At 39.3% G+C, this 21,074-nt stretch overlaps 1 protein-coding gene across 1 annotated transcript in view; it reads left to right on the top strand.

Moving 5' to 3' along the window:
- VWF (von Willebrand factor) overlaps nucleotides 1-21,074 on the top strand; it is a 140,746-nt gene that overhangs the window by 46,623 nt on the left and 73,049 nt on the right. Inside the window, exons 18-26 of the mRNA XM_035892068.1 lie at nucleotides 410-570; nucleotides 7,566-7,669; nucleotides 12,408-12,546; nucleotides 13,202-13,336; nucleotides 16,424-16,570; nucleotides 17,222-17,362; nucleotides 18,956-19,075; nucleotides 19,653-19,809; nucleotides 20,247-20,405. Coding sequence (XP_035747961.1) covers nucleotides 410-570; nucleotides 7,566-7,669; nucleotides 12,408-12,546; nucleotides 13,202-13,336; nucleotides 16,424-16,570; nucleotides 17,222-17,362; nucleotides 18,956-19,075; nucleotides 19,653-19,809; nucleotides 20,247-20,405 — 1,263 coding nt within the window. The remainder of the gene's footprint in view (nucleotides 1-409; nucleotides 571-7,565; nucleotides 7,670-12,407; nucleotides 12,547-13,201; nucleotides 13,337-16,423; nucleotides 16,571-17,221; nucleotides 17,363-18,955; nucleotides 19,076-19,652; nucleotides 19,810-20,246; nucleotides 20,406-21,074) is intronic.

Genomic DNA, 21,074 nt, shown 5'->3' with positions numbered 1-21,074 from the left:
TGGAGTGAGTCTAAACACAATAATAAATGGTGCTGTTGCTTCTTAGAACATAGATTTTTTTTTCTTCTTTTTTTTTTTTCTTTTCCCCTGACATTGCTAGTGTACACTGCCTACAGGTTGAAATATGTTTCACACTAAAGTGTGCTCATAGCCCTAGTGCAATCTGGAATTGAACCCTTGTGCAGCTCCTTTTGCTTCTGTACTACAATACATGCTTTTCTGATAGCCTAACTGAGGTCCCTTCATGGGAAGTGGGGACTGTTACCTTTACAATGTCATGCATAGTAGTGTAGTGGCATTGCTGCATTTTATATCCAAAGTTAGTTTTCTAATAAAAATGTTGATCCATGATTTAGAAAAAATACTGTGCTAACAATAATTGCAATTTTTGTAAACTTATTTTTTAAAGTAAAAAGGAGCTTGACATGCAGATCCCCCATGGAAAGATTTGTCTGTCCTGCAAACAACCCAAGAGCTGAGGGGTTGGAGTGTGCCAAGACTTGCCAGAATTATGACTTGGAGTGCAGCAGCCATGGCTGCGTATCTGGATGCCTCTGTCCAAGGGGGATGGTAAGCAAGCTCCACTTTGTTTTCTTGCCTTCATTTTTTCCTACCAGCAATCTTCTTGCAGCTTGGAAATATGTGGTTGTGAACTATTGGCTCTGCCAAATTGTGGCTGGTTTAAAATATGCATTAGTATATCTGCATGGAAGATGAAGTTTAGCTTGTAATAATAACTGATAATCAAAAAACCAAACCCCACTCTTTTTAAAGACCAGTTTATGTCCCCCTTCAACTCTCCTCCCAAACTCCTGCTCAGTCTTGCTGAACTTCCCTAGTCAGAGAGACAGAAGTACACAGGCACCCATACCCCAAATACCCACCCCAGCCGAACTGTCCCGCTGCTACTAGTTGCCTCCTTGTCAAGTCTCCATCTCTGCTGCTGCCTTCCTGTGTGTTGTACCAAGCTGAGGCTTCCCCGTGAGAAGGAACACGGGACACAAAACTTGCTAAGATGGTGCTAGAGAGTGTCCTGGCATTGCAGATGGTGTGCTGAGCATGTCTTTTTCACTGGTAAGATGCTTTCTGGAGTCCAGGATTATGTTGCCCTGCATTTTTAAATAGAGCAAATAGCAAATAGTTATTTGCTAAGCCAGTGCCTATAAACTCAATGTCAATTTAGAGACCTGATAAAAAACAGGTGGAGTACAACAGACAGCAGATTGCTGCTGTAGTTCTCTAAACAATTTAGAAAAGCATCAATGTTCAGTGCTGTGCAACACTCTCTGGGCAGGTGAAGACTTGTGCACAGGATCTCACTGCGGGCTTGGGGGTAGAGTCCCAGGTATCACGCGAATAGGGTAGAGGTGGAGGACATGGTACACTCTTTATGAAGTTAAGTAAATGGCACTTTTGAGTTGTCTGTCCAGGAAAACTGCTGGGACTAAGAAGTTTGTGATGTTCAATGCATGAAATGCAGATGAATAGACATGGTAGATGCTGGAAAAAGAGAGTGGAGGTTTTGTCTTCATTTTGTTTGAGGGATAAAATACTCCACAATTGTGAGACTTTATTTGGTATCTGTGGTACTTAGAAATGTGCTGGTGCAGTTTTCTGACTCAGAGGGGCATATGGTAAAGCAAGATGTTTTCAAATGCTGCAATCTGGGAAGTCTAGAAATGCAAAAGATTACTTTTATTTTTTTTTTACTCTTTTATACCTGCTCAAGGTGCAGGCTCAGATTAATGTACACTGGACATTGACTGTTAGCAAATGAAGGTGTGGGTTATTACTTCTAGGGCTGAGATACATATTTATGTTTATGCTTCAGCTCTAATGAATTGACTTCATTCACTAGTTTAAATTCCATTTTAAAAGGCAATTAGCTTTCCCTGGAACCATGTATTTTTATAAAGATGTGTTGTTTTTTCTGCATTGATATGAATACAGGTGTTTTCTCCCTTAAAATTTCTTCCATTGTCTTACTAGAAAAAACAAATAAACCCCCAGAATTCTCATAACACAGTCATTTCTAGCATTAATATTCATGTATTTTTTTTAACTTTGCTACCACATTTTGCTGATAAACACACATTTATGTAAATAGATGCTGTTGCAGAATAAAATGCCAGCTGTAGACAAAATCTCAGGCTTGTGAAGTGTATTGTATATACAAAGTGAAAAATACAGAATGTAATTTGAAGGCATTCATATCAAAACTGAACAAATTTTCACCACAATTTTAAAAGAAGTGTTGCTTCTTTTTGCATTTCAGTTTTTAAATGTCTTTCCTTTTAGAGAAGAATATTCCTAAATAGTAGTGTGATAAGTAAACTTACAAAAGTTTGTGTACTTGTGAAGTTCCAAGAGCTCCAGTATGAATAGATCTCTCTCTGTACATAACAATCAGATCTCTCTGATTTGAAGAAGAGGCTTGAGATCTGGTTTCAGTTCCAGGATATGGTAACAGTACACTTTAGAGATAATAATGGAACAAAACATGATAACTACTCAACAGGAAAACAAATAAAAAAAAGCCCCCCTCCTGCAACTCCCCCAAATAAATTTCCTAGTAATTAACCTTCACATTTAGTATAGAATTTCATATTCATTTTCAGTAGGTTGCAACTATCATTCGAACAATCCTTTCATACAATTCTTTCCAGGAGAAGCAGTCTTTGGCATTTTGGCATTGGAAACACCGGTTGACTCTGCAGCGATATGAAACATGCTCCTGAAACATTCTAAAATGTTCTAAACATTAGAAATTGCCAATCAATCTAAACATAGAAACATTCTAAAAAAAGAATTAAAAAAGATGGTTTGTCAGGTTTTGGGTAGAAGAACTGTGCCCAGTATCTAAAAAAACAACCTTGTAAAATAAATTCTTTGTCCGCTAGATGACAGTGTGGTTCAATCTTCCAGTAAACTCAGTCTATAACTGGTCATTCTCATTGGCATCCCATCTGGCAGGGAATAAAAATTGCGGGATTTGCTTTTCTCAAATCCACAATGGGAGAAGCCAGTATATTATAGATGACTTTGTTGTAAGCACGGCCATGCAAAGGCAGGATCAAGCTCGCTGCTTTCATTATGTGGGTGCTCTTTGCCATGCTTTAAATTCTTGGCATGTGGCTCCATGGGACCTGTGTCAGCTTGTTTTCAAAACGCAGTTTCCTCCTCATCACCAATAGGTATCTAATTGGGATGTTCTAGGGGAGGCTTCCTCCTTATTTCTGCATTCTGCAATGTGCTCCCCGTATCAATTGCCAAAGACAGAAGGTTTTGGGGTGGTGACCCAATTTTCCTTTCTATGCTGCCTCTCTCTACCTTAAAGACTCTAGGCACACTGAGTGAAAGCATTACAAAGTCACAAAGTCTGTGTTTTCCAGGCTTGTACCAACAGAGCTGAGAAATAAAGGGACTGGAAAAAGATATTACAATTTCTTTTACTGGTCAGTTTCCCTTGTTGGTGTTCCGTAATCCTGCTTAAGTTACAAGCACTCATAGAGGTGAGCTACCATTTTTAGGGATGTCTGTAAGAACTAACAGATTACTGAACATTTATGGGAATAAATATTTGCCCATATCATCACTCTGGAAGAAATTGTGCCATTTTACTGAAGATTTTGTTCATTTGTGGTACAGTAGCATATAAAAATTACAAATCATCATGGACAACTTATTAGCAAAAAAAAATTCATCTTTTTGCTTCTCTAAAATGGTTTATACCATCAGGAAACAGTCAGAGATATGTAGTTTACAAAAATAACTCTCCAGTACAATTTGCAAGTATATATGGCAGTTAATATGTAATTAAGTCAATGCTATCCCTACATATATAACGAGATCTTTACAGATCAGTTAGCTGAGTTATCAGTCTTAAACATAGGAATCCATAGTCTAAAATCTGTATGCAAAATTTGCCTGCCCATTTTGAGTTCTGTATCTGAAAAATAATAAAAGACAGTAGTGAAGGATTAGTCATGAACATGATGCTGCAGTTGCCTAGATTTGAATTGGAAAATTTGCTGGGGTGAGAAATTGCCAATCAATCAATTGATTATTTCCACAGTGAGAAAATGCAGATGAAAACTAATTTCTTCCAACTGAAAAATAATTTTTCCAGTTCATCTTGACTTAATGTTTTACACTGTTTTGATTTCTTGAAAATAAAAATGTTCAATATGTCATGAAAAGTAATTCTTCTTTTTCTGTCTTTGATCATCTGGAGGGTGGGAAATTCTCCATACTTGTCACCCTTTTGCAAAGCACAAAAGATAAATCATAACATATGTGCAGAAGTGTGGGGAAAAATATGCTTTCTCAGATTAGTTTACTGCACTCCAGGTTTTTCCCATTGGAAAATATTAATAAATATACAAACGGAGTGTTAACCACCATTCTGGGGAAAAAGAGGAGCAGAACAATCAGAAAGTCCAAAGTCAAGACACTTCAAAACTAGAAAATTAATTTCTTTCAATTTCCAACAATTGAAGAAAATTAAGGTTTAAAATTTAAACGAAACATTTTATTGTATCCTGGCTTCTGAAATAAAATATTTCTAAAACTATGGTATGTTAGTAGAAAAAGGAAAAAAAACCCTAAACATTTTAATCAGAAAAGTTTGAAAGGGTTTTTTCTTCCAAATTGTTTTCAACAGAAACTTAATAGACTAGTATTTTGATTTTCCTGCTAGCTCTGTTGTATATTCTTCACTGTAGGCTTATCCTATATAACATGACAGAGTCTTCATGAGGAGGTGGGTACCAGCTTTCTGGTACGTGCATCTGCCCAAGGATAACACTTCATAAAACAAACGTAAGAAGTATACGGGTGACATAAGAAGGAAAAGGCAAGCGTAAACCAGCACATCTCGAGTGGTCTGTCCTAACATGTTTTAGACTTGTCTTTGCACAGAAATGGTGCTGGGCTGTTTTATTTAAAATATATCAGCTGTAGGGTTCTAATCTGACCCACTTCCTTTACTTAATCCCTTACTCCTTTCTACCTCTGGCTGACTTTGTGCTGAAGCCCTCAGGTGTATCAGGAGGAACAGAGTGAAAATCTGAGCTTCTCTTGAGAGTGAGATACTAATAAAAATTTTGTTGACCAAGAGAGATTAAAGTTCAGCCTCATCAAGGCAGAGTTTAGGGGAGAAGAATCTTAAAGGTTCTGAAATCTGTAATATTGTCCTTCCTCTTGCAAGATTTGTCAAGGCTTAACAATAAGACAGAGCAAGGAAACAATGGACATTTCTGTCAGATCCCCAAGTAGGGAGTAGCTTCATCAGCTAGTCAATCACTTATAATCCTATGGACATGCTCTCAGGAGCATCATCGTACGGGTGTGAGATGGTGTGAACAGCAGCTGTTCTCATTACAAATCAGTGTCTTTTCTTGTGGTTGCCTCCCCAACACTCATGCCTCCCACCACCTCAGGCACTCAGGACTGTTAGATTTCCTGTATTAAATGCTATCTATTGATGGATTGAGAGACTTCCACAGGAAGTCCAGCTGTTCGTGAATAATGCCACTGGCCTGGTAGTACCACATGGTACTGTGCTCAACAGACTGGTAACACGGCATGGCATCAGGCTGCCAGATGTACCAGATTTTGGATGTGGTGTCAATATGACCAGTAGATTGTGTGTTACTATTAACAAAATTATCATCAGTTATGGGGCAAAAATAACTAGTCTTCTGGTCAAAGTTCACTTTGGGTATTTATGTGCAGCTTTCTAAATCCCACCCACCCACTCTATACTGTTCAGACAAGGTGGTCTTCCCTCTTTGTCAGTGGGTTAACAGTCGCACCACTTTATGGTGGCCATATGCTTGTGATGGAAATGCTAATACCAGCCTATTAAGTTTTAGAGTTGGGGATAGGCTGTGACTAGCTTCATGTCAATGTCTGAGGGAGCAAGTAAAGAGGTCCTAATCCTCCTTTTACTAACACAAATCTAATCCCAGATTTTGTATCCAGAGGCTAGCCCTCAAGTTTAATGTTACCTGTGTTGCTGAACACTGTGGAAAAATTCAGAAATGTTGCCATAAGTGTGAAGTCATATATTGCTTTTTTCCTGAATGCCACCAGGAAGGAAGGAAGGAATTAAACAGCCTTGGAAACATATCATCCTCTCTGGCTTGTTTTCTCCCTGTCCTTTGTGGAGATTAAGTCTGAGACAGAGCCCCCACTCTATCATCTAGAAAAGCTTTTCTTTGTTTCCATCTCACTTCTATCGGCGTGAGTTTATTTGGCATAATATAGCTCCCCATAAGCCACGTAGCATGCGGAGCTGCATATGAATGAAGGGTCTCTGGGCTATGAAATCCTTTTTATTAGTAGTTCCCTGTGGCAGTTCTAGGTCCCCATAGGAAAAGGCAGAGCAATTCTACTTTATTAACCTGGCGTTCAGACTACATTGATCTCATTGGCCCCTATTTAATGGTAAAAAAGAAACTATTTTAATGATTTTACAGAAAGAGTTTAAAGTGGGAAGGTGATATTTTGTGACTTTTGAATGAGAAGGAGGGAAAGTGCTGTCCATTTTGGTATTCCATGAAGTGTGAGCCAAACCTACCCTGGGCTTTGCAGAACCACATCCAAGTGAAAACAGCATAGCCAGCCCTGGTTTGTTTGATACTCTAAAACTGTCTGTCTCCAAAATGGAAAAGGGGTAGTCATGGAAAAAATCAGAGAAAAGGAACAGAAAAAACCTGAGTAGTCTAATGGCATTACTTGTTTGTTTTTTTGTTTTTTTGGGTTTTTTTTTTTGTTTGTTTTAATTGGGACAAATGTTTTGTTGTTATACAAAGAGAAACTAAGATCAGTAGGGTAAAACCCCCAAAACAAGTAATGAAACTGAAAAAGAAAAATCTGTAGACAGAACATAATGACCTATTTCCCAGCCACAGTGCCTGTGAGAGTGGAATAATGTCTCAAATGGACTGATATTTATCCTGCCTTCTGTAGTAGTAGGCATTTGAAAGAAAATGAGTGAGTACTGGAATTTTCAAAGGCAAGTAGGCAGGGGAGTGGGCTTTTTTGGAGGGGGGGTGGTGGTGTCTGTGACAACAGAATCTTCATCTGCACTTGAGTTCTTCTGGCACTGTGGCTCTTTGTCTCCTCCTCAGTGGCCACATTTCATTTGTTACCCCAGCTGAGCCCTGCAGCTGGCTGCTTCTAGTAGGCCGTCCTGCAGTTTGTTGCGTGTGAGAAGCATATGCTGTTCACCTGCCCCCCGTATTCAGGTTGGCTATCCTGGTTTTGGTCAAACTGAAATTTCTCATAATAAAGTTCTTCTAGAATGTAATTTATTCTCCCAGCAGCTTAAGCTGGTGTCCAGCCCCTGAAACAAGACTGTGATTTGTATACCTGTAGCTCTGTTTATCTTAAGAGGAAAAAAATATTAGCAGTGTGGAGCCTTGCTTGCCTCAGATAGTCTTGAGCCATTTTCCCTAACCTTTCCTTTATTCTTTATCCACATGTTCTTGTGCTTACTCCTCTGCATCCTGGCATGTACCAACAGGCCCGCGTGCTGACAAACTGTGTGTTTTGCTTAGGTGCGACACGAAAACAAGTGCGTTGCTCCTGAGAGATGCCCATGCTTTCACAACGGAAGAGAATATGCCAAGGGAGAGACCGTGACTAACGACTGCAATACCTGGTAAGCCACTGGAACTGCATTTTTCTGTTTTTCTCTAGGGCACCTAATGTTTTTGTAAAAAAAAAAAAGAAAAAAATGATTGCTTAACAGATCTATTTTATATAAAGTCAGTTTTTTCAGTGCAGTAGCATACATATTCAACAGATCAGCATCTTCCCTTTGCATGTTGCATCAGACCAGTGTAATATCAGGCAAACTACCTGGTACCTTACAAATAGGTAGACCATGTGTCTGTGCGGGTCCTCTGTAGCCACTAGCCAGTGGGTTTGCTCCTTGATCTTGCAACACAAGATAACAATATAGGAGCTCCTCTTGGGTGGGAGGTTGGAGCCTGCATTTTGTTGCTAAGCTCTGCTGTCCTGCTTCCCTTTTTTTGCTGTTGGGGACACTTCAAATCAGTCCTTTTCAGCCAGAAGCACGCATCAGCAGATAGGGTGTGATATGCCAGCTATAATATGACTGGAGCTCTTCAGAAAAATGTTAAAGAGGAGTTTGAATCAGGCAGAAAACAGAGCTGGCCTGTTACACCTCAGATGAGCACTCAGTCCACTCATATCTTCAGAAGGAGGAAGAAAGAAAGGGGGGGAGGGGGAGTTGGTGTTATCTTCTTAGAAGAAGAGAGTAGGTGCTCTGTGTCTTTCACCCTCATCTCTGTCTGTCCTATTTGGCTCTTGAAAAAGAATTTGTAGGTTCAAAAGAAAGTATTGGGCTGTGAGACTTAGGGAGGGAAGTCCTCAGCACAGCATTGGGTAAGGTATAGGGTATTTGCCTGCTGGACAATTCTTGGCTTCTGCCCACACAGCACACTTGTTACATTGGAGGGGTGCTTTGCTCTCCATGTGTGCTTGTGGAGGGAATGGTGGCCCTTTCCTGCAGAGCTCCAAGAGTCCAAGGTGTAGGACATCCAGCCACCTGCAGCGTGGAAACTGTGCTCTCTTTGAACTTAGACTTCAGGATGTCTCATACATTTTACCTGAACCACCCCTGCCCAGCTTTGTGGCACCCCCCAGGAGCAGTGTTTCTGTTATCCTCTGTATGACTGGATGGAGCTGGACTGAAGATTTGCCACCATTAAAGAGTCATTTGGTTTGGTTTTTGTTTTGTGCATTGATCTTTGAGCAACAGTGATATCGAGTGTTGTAGTTTTAAACTAGTGGGACTGCTCCTAACTATACACTAGTTAGACTTGGATATAAGGTTTTATGGTTTTATATGGAAATATTGACCTTCCAGTGTTTTGTTTAATTTTTTTTTCCCTTTGCAGCTACATAATACATTGTGAATCATGTACTACAATTAGACCTAGGGAAAAATAGGTTTGAAGGGAAGAAGATGGAGGAGAAGTTGATATTTTTGTAGAGATACATGTACTATAACCTGCTTACATAGCATCTAGGTAAAGCTGACTCAGCTGAAAAACAGACACAATGAAAATTTTATCGAAACAAGAACAATAAGGTGTAAAACTCCTAGGCATTGTTGTGAAATTTGCAAGATTCTTCATGATAACCATGCACAGACTTTTTAATTTCAGCCATTCTTATAATATTCAATCTTAATCTCATAGCCATGTTGCTTCATTCTTGTAACAGCCCTTTTGTTTCTGGCAATGCCATTGTAAGTGACATTTCCTCTAACATAGAATTTTCCTCAATATCAGGGTCAAGAAAAGGTTAGAAATCATGCTTTTTCTCATTGATAAGAAGTTGTTGTTCTCATTTTAGGTACTTTTCTTGAATGTGAAAGTAAAATTGGAAATAAGGTCCCTTCAAAAATGTCACTAGAGCTTTTATCAACTATGTTACTTTGAAAAGTTTCATGATAGTTCTCAGAAAATATCAAGTCAAATGTCATTTAGAAAGCAATATAGGAAATTACTATTGCTCTGAGAATTAATAAGAATTGAGAGTCTGCATTTCAGAGGTCAGATCTTCCTTTTCTTTTGTTTTTGCTTTTTGTACTGCTGTTGCAGGAGTTCTCATTCTCACTTGTTCTTAGCCAGATGTGAACACCTGCAAACGCAATATATGAGCCAGAGGTGTCAGATTTGGCGTTTACATTCGACTTGACATATGGGAGACCCTAATTCATGAACAACGGAATGTCTCCAAGTCTACGTTAGTGGCAAAACTTTTGTTATGCTATGTATTGGGAATTCATTGTAGAGCTCAGTGAAAATTTTCAATAACATTTATGAAGCAGTACACAGCAGAAATTCGCTAATCTGAATTTTGCTACACCACATACTTTATAGTCTGCCCCTGCACATATATACAAAATATTGGTTTTGCTCTACCTATGAGGAGAGATTTAATAGCAGAGGGTGCAGTGGGTTTCATGTTACCAAAATGTCATTCTTTCTTTGAAGAAAATGTATTGCAAAATATTTATTATACTATGAAGTGTTATCAAGATTAAACAATGCTTATGTCGGGTTTAAGGCATTACTAGAGAACTTGGTTCAGTACCCGGTTTTGATTTGGTTAGCAATTTGATCTTGGGAAAGTAATTCAGGTTTTTTATCCCTGAGTTTTTACATCTGTAAAGCAGGGATAGACTTCCCCTCTCCCTGCCCTTGTAGAGCTTGATTAGAAAATCCCTGGAGCACTGATGATGTCCATCTGAATTCATATAATATTTAGTAGATGAATGTTTCTCCAACCTCAAGTAAGATATTGTTTATTAGATTATTAAATTATTAGATTAGATTATTACATATGTTGTCAGATGCTTACTCCAACTCCCCCAAATTAATAACAAAAAAAGAGTGAACAGATTTTATGCTTCATTGACCTCATTTTTTATTTGGTTTGTTCAGTCTCTTGCTAGTTAGCAGGTCAATTTATTTCATTGATCAAAAGCCCATGGATGACAAGTAAAAGATACCTGCAGCTACTGTAGCAAGGCTTGTGGTTCTCCAAGATACCTCTGGAAAAGGGCAAGATGGCTGGGTGGATGCTCTGAAGTCTCTTCTTATCTTTATTTCTCAATTTCCCTCTTTCCTTTATTTTAACATGAGTATATAATTACACTGAAACCAATTGAGTTACACCAAGATAAGAGAATTGGCTTTCTTTGCATTTTGAATATCCAGTCAGAAAGTGGTTGTCATGTGTGTTTTGTTTTGTTTTGTAAAACAAACCAAAACCCAAAACAACACAAAAAAATCAAAGGGCAAAAAAAGTGCAAAAGAAGGAGTGAAATAAAAAAAAAAAATCACTGTCCCTTTTGTCGTGGCATCACTGGCTTTGTACGATAATGACAGTGCAGTACAGCTGCTACAGCAATATGGGTATAGTGATTTCAAGCCTTAACCCCATGTCTGATTGCTCTTCAGAATCCCACTCCCCCTGAATAAAGAAGGTGGCATCTTGTTTTGCTCTGTGTGTCAGGATGTCCCCTTTTTATTCTTGCATATTCTGTGCTTGTGAGGAAGTCTAGGAGGGGTCCTCAACAACATCACTTACAAAATATACAGGCAGGGAACCTCTGGTGTAACTCATTTCATGATCTGTTCATCTTCCGTTGCATAACCTGAGATTTGGCTTGGAGTCCTATTTGTATGGTGCCAAACTTGAATTCTCCTGTAGGGCAGACATTCTAGTTTGGTCACCACAGGAGACCCCAGGGGCCAGTATCACACCATAGGACATTCCTCAAATGGTGTAGGTATATGTGTGCCTATGTCAAACTGTGAGGTAATGTCTCCAATTGCTAGGTCAGATGAACTATCATGAAGAATGAATTTAATTTAAGAACAGAGAGACCTCTTTGGAGAAGGGTGGTATTATATTTAAATATACAATCTGAACAAAAGCCACTGGGCAGACTAAATTACAGTCCTGGTTACTTGGTCCCAAAAGTTGGTCACTAGAGTAAACATATGTCCTTTGACATCATTTGTTTATTAAATATGCTACTGTTTTGGCTTTCAATGAGGAAAAATCAACAGTACTGAAAATAAGAATAGGGTTGCTGATGATATACTTCATATTTAACCTGTAATGGTCTTTAGAGGGTAATCAAACTGTTTTTCTAAAAGGATACTCTGAGCAGAGCAGCATATCCAAAATAAAATGCTAACAGTATTATGAAATATTCCAGCAGGTTCTGTCCAGTCCTCTTTTTGTAACAGGGAGGCTCAAAAAGCACGTACTCCTACATGCAGCTTGTAAGAAAAAGGGAAACATATTCCTTATTCACTTAACCTGTTAATGCACTATTTGGATTTATGAACCCAATGTTAACATAAGCTAATTTATGTTGATGAGAGAGATTGTCATTTAGTGCACAGTAGTGTAATGTAGTTATGGAAGCCTATCTAGAGAAGGATTTCAGCAGCCCAGGCATGGAGCCCTCTAAGAGTACCTTCTCAAGGCCAAGCACAGAAAACCTCTGCTGGGAACATACCTGAGGACAGACAACAGCACAGACAACTGCAGAGGTTCCTTCCAGAGCTGCAGCCAATGTCCGGGTTAAGACACACAGGGGAATGGTGCTGTCGTTTGGTCTGCAGTAGGTTACTCCCTGACCCAGGCCCAGGAAAAAGAACAGAACAAGGCAACATGGTAGCTTAGCATCACTTGTGTGTCTTTTGGAGAGTCTTCAGACCATGAGCTCCTGGAGGCAGAAACTTTTGGTCTTTCACTTTGCCCAAAGAATACACCTTGCATTCTCTGGCTTATAATATACATTGGAAATAATTACAATTGCCACTGAATTGTTTTGTCTGTTACAGCGTGTGCCGTGGTCGAAAGTGGGAATGCACCAAAAATACATGTGATGGTACCTGCATGGTTATTGGTACAGCTCATTATTTGACATTTGATGGATTGAAATACAAGTTTCCAGGAAACTGTCAATATGTGTTGGTTCAGGTAAGAATATGTCAAATGCTGAAGCTGTCTGATAATATACAAGGTGTTTTACACCAGGAGGGAAGTCCAACATTTGGATAAATCACTGTAAAGTACTCTTAATTACTAAGCCAGATGTATGGTAGAGGAGAGCAGCACTTATTGATGACTTCAAAGATGCCTTAGAAACATGAAGATTGTGTTGTGTTCTACAGAAGTGAGTTAGGTTGTCATGTGTCTACCTGGCAGTCATAAGTCATATGATAGCAGCATGGTACAGAGAGGAGCTGTCTGAATCTCATCTCTGTCAAGGAATTGTAGACACCCAATTTTTCCTCATTCCTCACCAGCTACTTTATCCTGTAGTGATGCCTTACTGTCTGACTGGCTCTGCTTATGCACTTCAGCGAAAACACTGTCCTGTTCCATGCACCAACTTGTTTGTGCATTGTCAATATCCAGTATGGATAAATACACAGCACACACTACACTACACATGAATATCAACACTAAGCACAAAATAAATTAATATAGGAACAGTTGGCATACCAAAATATATCTTACTGGCCACGGAGTACACAGGGTATTATCTGAGGCTTCCTTTTTCTCCATAGATCTATATGTGCTTTTCAAATGTTCCACATTAATGACTCATTCATTTATTTTCACCTGATAGGATTTCTGCAAGAATGACTCTGGGACATTCCGGATACTAATTTCAAATGAAGGATGTGGATTCACTGGAGAAAAGTGCACCAAAAGGGTTATCATTCTGTATGAAAGCGGGGAAATAGAGTTGCTTAATGGAAACGTACGCATGCTTCTGTTGTTTTTTTGGGGAAAAGAAGTTCTGCTTGTTTAGTGAGTTGAGGCATAAATGACCTCATGCTCAGCTGTTCTTGAAAATTATATCATAAAATGAACAGATTAGCAGGATTATAATTATCCATTTTGCTCCCAGAGATGTAATGCCATTTTGGTATTTCTACTTGATGGCAATAAATTTATCTTGGGTGAGAATGCTGTTCAATGCAAGCTCATGTGAGGAATGCCCTTTATAAACACAGGAGGTGTATGTCTATTTCAAGCAAGGTTAAATGCAAGGAAGAGCTAAGAAGTTACTGTCCCATGGTTAGTAAAGCTTCAGACCTAATTTAGCCTTCTGAAGGACTGAGCACACAGGAAAAAAAAGAAGTTGTGCCTGAAAAAAGTTGATGCTGCAGAAGAAAATATCAACTATCCTTACCCTTGTTAAATTGTCAGATGGAAAATCCAGATGACTGGATTCTTCTTTTTTTTACCATTTCCTACCAACAAATACTGAAGAATTGACCAAGAATCACTTCCACCTACCATGACCATTCACAGCAGGAAACGAGCTTTCCAAAGAGCAGAGTTCAGCTTCTTGCCTTGGGCACTGTAATGAGTAAGACCCTCTATGTGTTCAAACATTACAGAGCTACAGTGGATTATAGTGTGGCAATTGCGCAGATTTCAGAAGTACTGTGCTCTAAACTGTCATCTGGACTAGAGCTTTGCAAAAATGTTCCCAGTGAAACGTGAAACCACTCTACATTTGCCTTGTTTTGGGTTAACAGACAAAGCTGTACCAGGTTTTGCATAGCCTGCAAATTGCCTGCAAATTGTTGCGTGCCACTAATGCATGACAGGAACACGTAAAACATACCATTATTAACAGTCTCTGTGTAGCGCATCTTGACAGCATATGATCCATGTAGGCTTTTGGTTGCTGAAGGAATGAACATAGGACATGTTGGTTGCCCAACCTATACTTTACTGCTAAAGAATCCCCTACCTGGGTGAAGGTGAATAGTAGTGCCAGGATCAGTCCATAGAGGTAGGCTTTGTCTGAAAGCTTCTTTAGGTGACAGATTTTCAGAAGAGCTGTGATTCTTTTTGGACAACTAAAAAAGGGCCAGAAAGGACAAGAGGTGATTAGGCATCCAGCAACAGAGGGTGTTTTGTTCCTGAGAGACTATGTCCTTGCAAAAGCAAAGTCTGTATCACAAGACGGTCCACATGACCTTGACTGAATTTTTAGCTGTCTTTCTAGAGAGTTTAAGGCTCTGTCTAATATCTAGAGCAGGTTTTCATAAAAATAACTGCAACCAAAAGAGAGATTAATGAAAACCAACTGATATGAAGACTCTTAAGCGAATTCTCACCCAGTGATGACTTCCTACACTTTTCCCACAAGAATCCTTAGAAACAAGCAGGAGAATCAACTATTTTTTTTTGCCATTAAAATGTTTCCAAGCAGCATTGTTTTAAGATGATATTGTTTTGAGAGCAGCTTCTAGTTTTAAGTAAATGGGGGCTTAATTGAAGTATCTGCATGCGACAGTTTTGGCTCACATTAAAAAAAAAAAAAAAAGGTGAAATAATTTTTGCTCTTCTGAAACAAAGAAATCTGCCAGTTTGGAAGGTCAAAAGTTTATTACTTCATGGTTGGGCAAAAAGCCTCCATAAACATAGAAATTCTGTAATTTAGGTCAGCCTCCCTCTTCAATTTTGTCCTCCTCTGGATTTTGCCTTAATTTGGAAAGACAGAGACAACTATAGGTGTTTAGAAGATTAAGTGACCAAGTGTGACTAGACTATATAGTAATATATTGGGCATAGAAGATGAAAAAGCTTCCAGTTCCTAAAATAGTCTTTTATTGTGTTCTTCCCCTAAAGACATTGAAGGCCCTCTTTAGGAGATCTTTAGTCTTCTCTGGGGATAAAGTTTCTGGTAATACCCCAGAGATGAAGAGAATTGAATTACAGTATTGAGTTTTTACTGAATTGAAGAAGAAGGAATAGTGGGATAAGGAAGTATTTTGCCCTCAAACTAGGGAGTGGATCAATGGTTGAGGGGTCCTCTTTCTCCCTTGTTTTAATAATTGTACTGATTGAAAGTTTTCATCTGCTTCTTCCACAATTAAGCAGTTTTTAGTTAATGCATTGGTGGTGCTTGAAGTAACAGCTGTGCCAGACCTTTCCCTCCAAATGTGGTTAATAATCCTATTAGTCTTCCCCTTGAAAGGGGATTACAGTGTGAAATAAAGCATTTTAAATTAAACTCTTAAGTTCTTAGTAGCTGGAGGCAGTGAATTTGCAGCCAGATGGAAAGAGAAAGAGGCACACAGGGGAAGTGAAAGTGATGGAAAAATGAAGAGACACGAGACGTGATCTCTCAGGATTTTTCCTGTTGGTGTAGCTGGTTGGTTAGAAAGTCCTTCCTAACTTCAGAATCAGGCTCTGGTCCTTCAGACACTACTGATGCATATGGTTCTCCCAGTTCACGTGACACTTAAACCTAGCCAGCCCTTTTGCTGTTAGCTGCCTTGGGAGCATAGAGTTGTTAGTTTCCTAAAAAGATGAAATAAAAATAAAATGTAAATATTCAGCGAACCATTGATCAAATATTAAAATAATCATTAATTCAATATACCTTGTCCACTTTATCAGCCCTCCTTCTGTTTAGCAGCCATTGCTTTGTGTGTCACCGTTTGTGGTGAGTGTATGTTATACCGCAAGAGCACAAGGGTCATTGCCTCATTCAAAATTACAGAAATGTGATGAGATTGAAATACCAAACCTGTATCCCAATTTGCTGTTCAGAAGTGTTGTTTCTAAGTCAATACTTTATCCACAGCGGTTTTTCAGTGTAGCGACAAGCCTGTAATCAGTCCTTTACCCATAGCTTGCTCACAGTTTTGCAAGTGCTCTGGAGCATCTGTGTGGGATGTGTATGGGAACTATCTGTTCTCTAGAGAACACCATGTTTGAAAATAGCTGTTGACCTACGAGCACGTGTCCCACTGGGAAAGTGACCTACATGAAATAGTAATTAGAGACATGGTCAATAGTACAATATGCTTTTCTTGTTCAGGTAAACATCAAGGTACCTCCTAAAAATGACAATGATTTAGAAGTCATGAGGTCTGGCCGTTATTACCTCATTTTCCTGGGCAAAAGCATCAGTGTGACCTGGGATCTGGCCATGGGTGTCTCAGTTATCTTAAAAGGCACTTTCAAAGTAAGTGGGTTTTGCTTTACTTCTTATTCTCACTAAAGAATGCACTTATCCTGTCTCTGGGGAATAGCATTTTTTTATACAGACATGCTGATAGATTTTGATAGACTATTAGGCACTTGCTTGAAAATGAAGGGATTTTTTTGTAATACCATAAGAGTTGCTTACTTTCCCAGTAGTTCAACTGTAAGGCGTAAGTTCTGGGTAATTGGAGATGACCTGTGACAGAAAGGATGAATGCCGTGGTGCCTCAGAATAACTATGCCTTGAGTGATTTCTTCTGTAATCAAGAAGAGCGGCATAAGGAGCCAGATTTACTAGTGATGGTGATAGGACAGTCATCTTCAGAAATAAAATGGAGTTCTAGGGACATACTCCAAACAGAGCCAACAGGCACCACTGGTCAGAGTTGTCTTGCTTCCTGGAGTCCTTGGAGACAGCGTGGTCCTACTTCCAGCTAAGCAGAATGGGAATAGAACCTAAACGTTCTCTGTGAGAGACTATGTCTTTTTTAGTGAACTTGGCAAGGCCAGGGATAATTAACTTTTTAAGCTTTGTGCCATTAAAGCGCTAGGCTAAAAAGTCTTCTTAACAAAACCCTCAGCCAGTCTACAGATGTAAGATTTATGTATTTTGTGTTTCTTTCTCTGCAAGGATCAAGTGTGTGGTCTGTGTGGAAATTTTGATGGAATCCAAAACAATGATTTGACCAGCAGCAATGAACATCTTGAAGTAGATCCAGTTGACTTTGGGAATTCTTGGAAAGTTAATCCATACTGTGCTGATGTTGAAAAGGTGATTGCGAATGAACTGTGAAAACTAATTAATACGGGCCACAGTAGCACTCAGGAGTGGGAAAAGAGGTTTGAAGGCATAAAAATAAATAGAAATTAACTCCTTCCCCCATATTTTTGCCAAATAATATTATTTCTTGAAATCTGATAAAAGATCAATTAACTTATTTAAGGTCTCTGTGCTGCCTGGCTTCAGATGAATGTTAAAATAGTGAATCTGTATGGTAGAAGCTGTTCATACAGTTTGCCAGCCCAGATGATTGAAATCCAGGTATAACTGGAAATCTCATTTTAGACCTTAATCTAAAAAAAACCAGCTGTAATTTTCAGACAGGGGGAGTTCAGATAAAAATTTTTTATTTCCCTATCCAAACTTCTATATCCCAAATCTTAGTCTGTCCATTTATGAACAACTGAATGCACAGATTAATTTGTTTCTGTATGCTTTTCAATCTTTTTAAAAGAGCATTCAGTTGTTAATTTCAGATTGAAGAGGCTTGAACAGAAAAGGCACAATACAGGAGGGGATGTAAGACCTGATTGCCATCTTATCACTGCTTCTCAGTTCTGAGGAGGTTACCTGCTATCTGCAGGTGTTATCTATGTCCTGGTGCTGGAGATAAGGTGATTTCTTGGGGTACAAGTTATGCTACATATGAGAGTATACTTCCTCTTTTCCAAATATAGAGTTTTGAAAGAATGAAATTGAATCATAAATTTGTCTTGACAAATGATTATGGCCAAAAGTATTTCCAAATTGCAAAGTGAGAAGAAACAACTTGAAGAGAACTTGTTCTGACATTTGTAAAATTAAGCATTTCATTCAGATGATGCTTTAGAGGCTGAAAACTCTCTTTTGAAAATTCATCTAAATTTTCAGAGAGAGGGAAAACAAAGGCATTTTTCTAGATCTTTCCTTAAAACATTTAAATTATCGGAAGTGAATGAAGCATTTATTTCTGATCACATGAAATCTTTTGGTTTAGTTGGATAAATTATGTGCAAGTGTGACATAGCTGCAGTATTATCTTGCTGAATGTCACTTTTTAGATATGACTTGATTGGAGCGCAACAGAAGTTGCAATAATGTGGAGAGAGACCGCAGAGTACGACTGAGAAGGAGCATCTCCTTGTTTCAGTGTAATAGGCACAGGACAGAACCTGCAGACTGTCTCTGTGATAAATGCTGTGTCAATATTAGTGCTGCTTGTTCTTAGATAAATTAAATGGGAAAGGGAGAGACTACTGAGCAGTGGCCATGGGTATTGCCTGCTGAAGACTGATCATAATTGCAAGTCTTGTGGGCCTTCTGTAGAGCTGTGAATGATTGTTTTTCAGGGTGGATGTTTGGTACAGTGGGACTTTCTGTCATCAAAATAGCTATGTTAAAACTGCAGCATACAAGTAAGAGCTGGAGAAAATGTAGGAGGTGACCTGTTCTACTCTGTGTTCTGCTGTGGCAGGATTTGTCCTGACCATTTCCTTTGCCATAAAAAATGTGTAGTGCTAGTGAGTCTTTTACTTCAATTTGAAGAGTCCTGAGGTCCTGAAGGCAAGGCTAATGCAGTGTGTGCTTGTCTTTCACAATATTAAGCCCAACCTGGAACAGACCTCGACATCTCCACTTTGTAATGGAAACATAGTGAAGCAGGTGATGGTAGAAACGTCATGCAGCATTTTGTCTGGGAATCTCTTTGAAGAATGCAAAAAACTGGTGAGTATTGTCATGTGTTTCACATTCTTCAATTCTGCATGGTCTGTGCTGACACTGATTACAGAGGGGGAAATTATGGTTGTGCTGACAGCACACAGAACTTGGAGGAGGCTGACTAATTGGTACTCTCATCTCTGACCCTGCCCAGTAGCTGATGCTTCATGGGAAAATTCAGGATGCCACCTATTAGAAAGCTATTGAATAACTTCTGCTTGAGGGAAATTTTGCTCTAAAGCCCAGAGACTGTCACATGAAGTCAAGCCACAAGAGTTGAAATTTGGGGCGAGAGGGAGCTGAGCTAATATAATACCATTCAGGCTGCATTCTACCCAAGCTACTGCACAAGAGAGTATGGGACCAGGGCCCAAAAATGCATGAAGTTACTCCATATGGGGAATATTAAGGAACAGTAAACTACAGTTTCTATAACAGCTTCAAGAACATGGTGCAATGATCTATGTGGCACCTCAACTCTTTGTGAATGGAGCAGGCAAACCATCTAAAGGTTAAGCGTGTCTAGAAGGAGGAGATGAGGGGAATCAGTGAGTTCACTGTACCCTGTATTTCTCTTTTGTAGGTGAATCCTGAACCCTACATAGATATTTGCATGTATGACACTTGTGCTTGCGAATCTATTGGGGACTGTGCTTGCTTCTGTGATGCTATAGCAGCCTATGCACATGTCTGTGCACAAAAAGGTGTTGCTGTTCGCTGGAGATCACCAACTCTGTGCCGTAAGTACAAGGCAGATGAGAGAGAATTGGGTGAAAAGGTTCAAGCTTTTAATCAGTAAGCTGTTGGCTCAGGTAGACTGTTCTTATCCAGCTCTGCTCCCACTGATGTCCAGAGAATTTCACTTTAACGGGACTGGGCTAGCAGCTCATGATGACATTTCCTCTCTGTTTTCTACTTACATTCAGAGCCATATCTGGAAAAAACATTCCTTCAGTAAGGGGATATAATAGTCCATGGTACAAACAAATGTAGAGAAATAAATGGTTTCATACATTTCCTATTCTTAAAATAAATATGTTTTTATTTAAAGATGGAATTATTTCTTTTTCTATGTGTATGTGGTCCACTTTGTACCAAGGTTGGGGTCATAGCTCTGAGAGGCAAGGTGAATGCACTCTGGCTTGATTTTTTTGCCTCGGACTCTTTCATTCTGTAGCACAAAGCTGTGAGGACCTGAATAAACAAGAATTAGATTATCAGTGCGAATGGCGATATAATAGCTGTGGACCTGCTTGTCCTATAACGTGCCAGCACCTGCAGCCTTTGGAGTGCCCTCTGCAGTGTGTGGAAGGATGCCATGTACACTGTCCTGCAGGTAAGCCCATCTTTTTCTTTAAGCAGTTAGCTCTGCTCCTGGTACTTGTAGGTGTTGCTGTAGAGTCTTTTTTTTTTTTTTTTTTTTTTTTTTTATCCCCCAAGTGTTTCTATTGCATGAAAAGAGGTCCTACAGTCCAGAAATATTTGCAGCTTGGTAAGGCTGTATTATTTCAAAAGACTTAGATGTAGCAGTTAATTCCTTAACAGGCTTACTGATGTGTTTTCAGCACAATTTCTTACTGCATAAGGAGGAAGGTAGTTAGGCATCCTAGTTTGAGTTTGTGAAATGACCACAGTGTGTAAATGGCATGAAGTGGTGCCTAGAAGAGGAGAATGAAACAGTTCCAGCAAAAACAAGAGAGGATGAGAATGGGGTGATAAGAAAGGAAGACAGGAGGATTAGGAGCTGTGTAGCAGCAGAGGTTGTTGACTATGTGGTTAAAGGAGGGTATGAATTTGTGCTGGACCCTCATAAAATGCTTTCCTTCAGAGCAACTACTGCCGTGGGGGAAACCTGTTGCCTTGACCGGCTTACTACCTCCAAGGCTCTGGTGCTCCTGAGAGTGGCCAGCAGAGAGCCTGAACTTTCAGCTTAACTGTTCCCATCAGCTATTCCTTAGAAAAGGGGAAAGGAAAAAATCTGGGAAATATGGTGTGGGGAGAGGAA

This window comes from Egretta garzetta, unplaced genomic scaffold (assembly GCF_000687185.1).
Source record: "Egretta garzetta isolate BGI_Z169 unplaced genomic scaffold, ASM68718v1 scaffold293, whole genome shotgun sequence".
NCBI lineage: Eukaryota > Metazoa > Chordata > Aves > Pelecaniformes > Ardeidae > Egretta > Egretta garzetta.
Note: the sequence above shows the minus strand (reverse complement) of the source record. Positions and strands in the feature narration are given on the sequence as shown.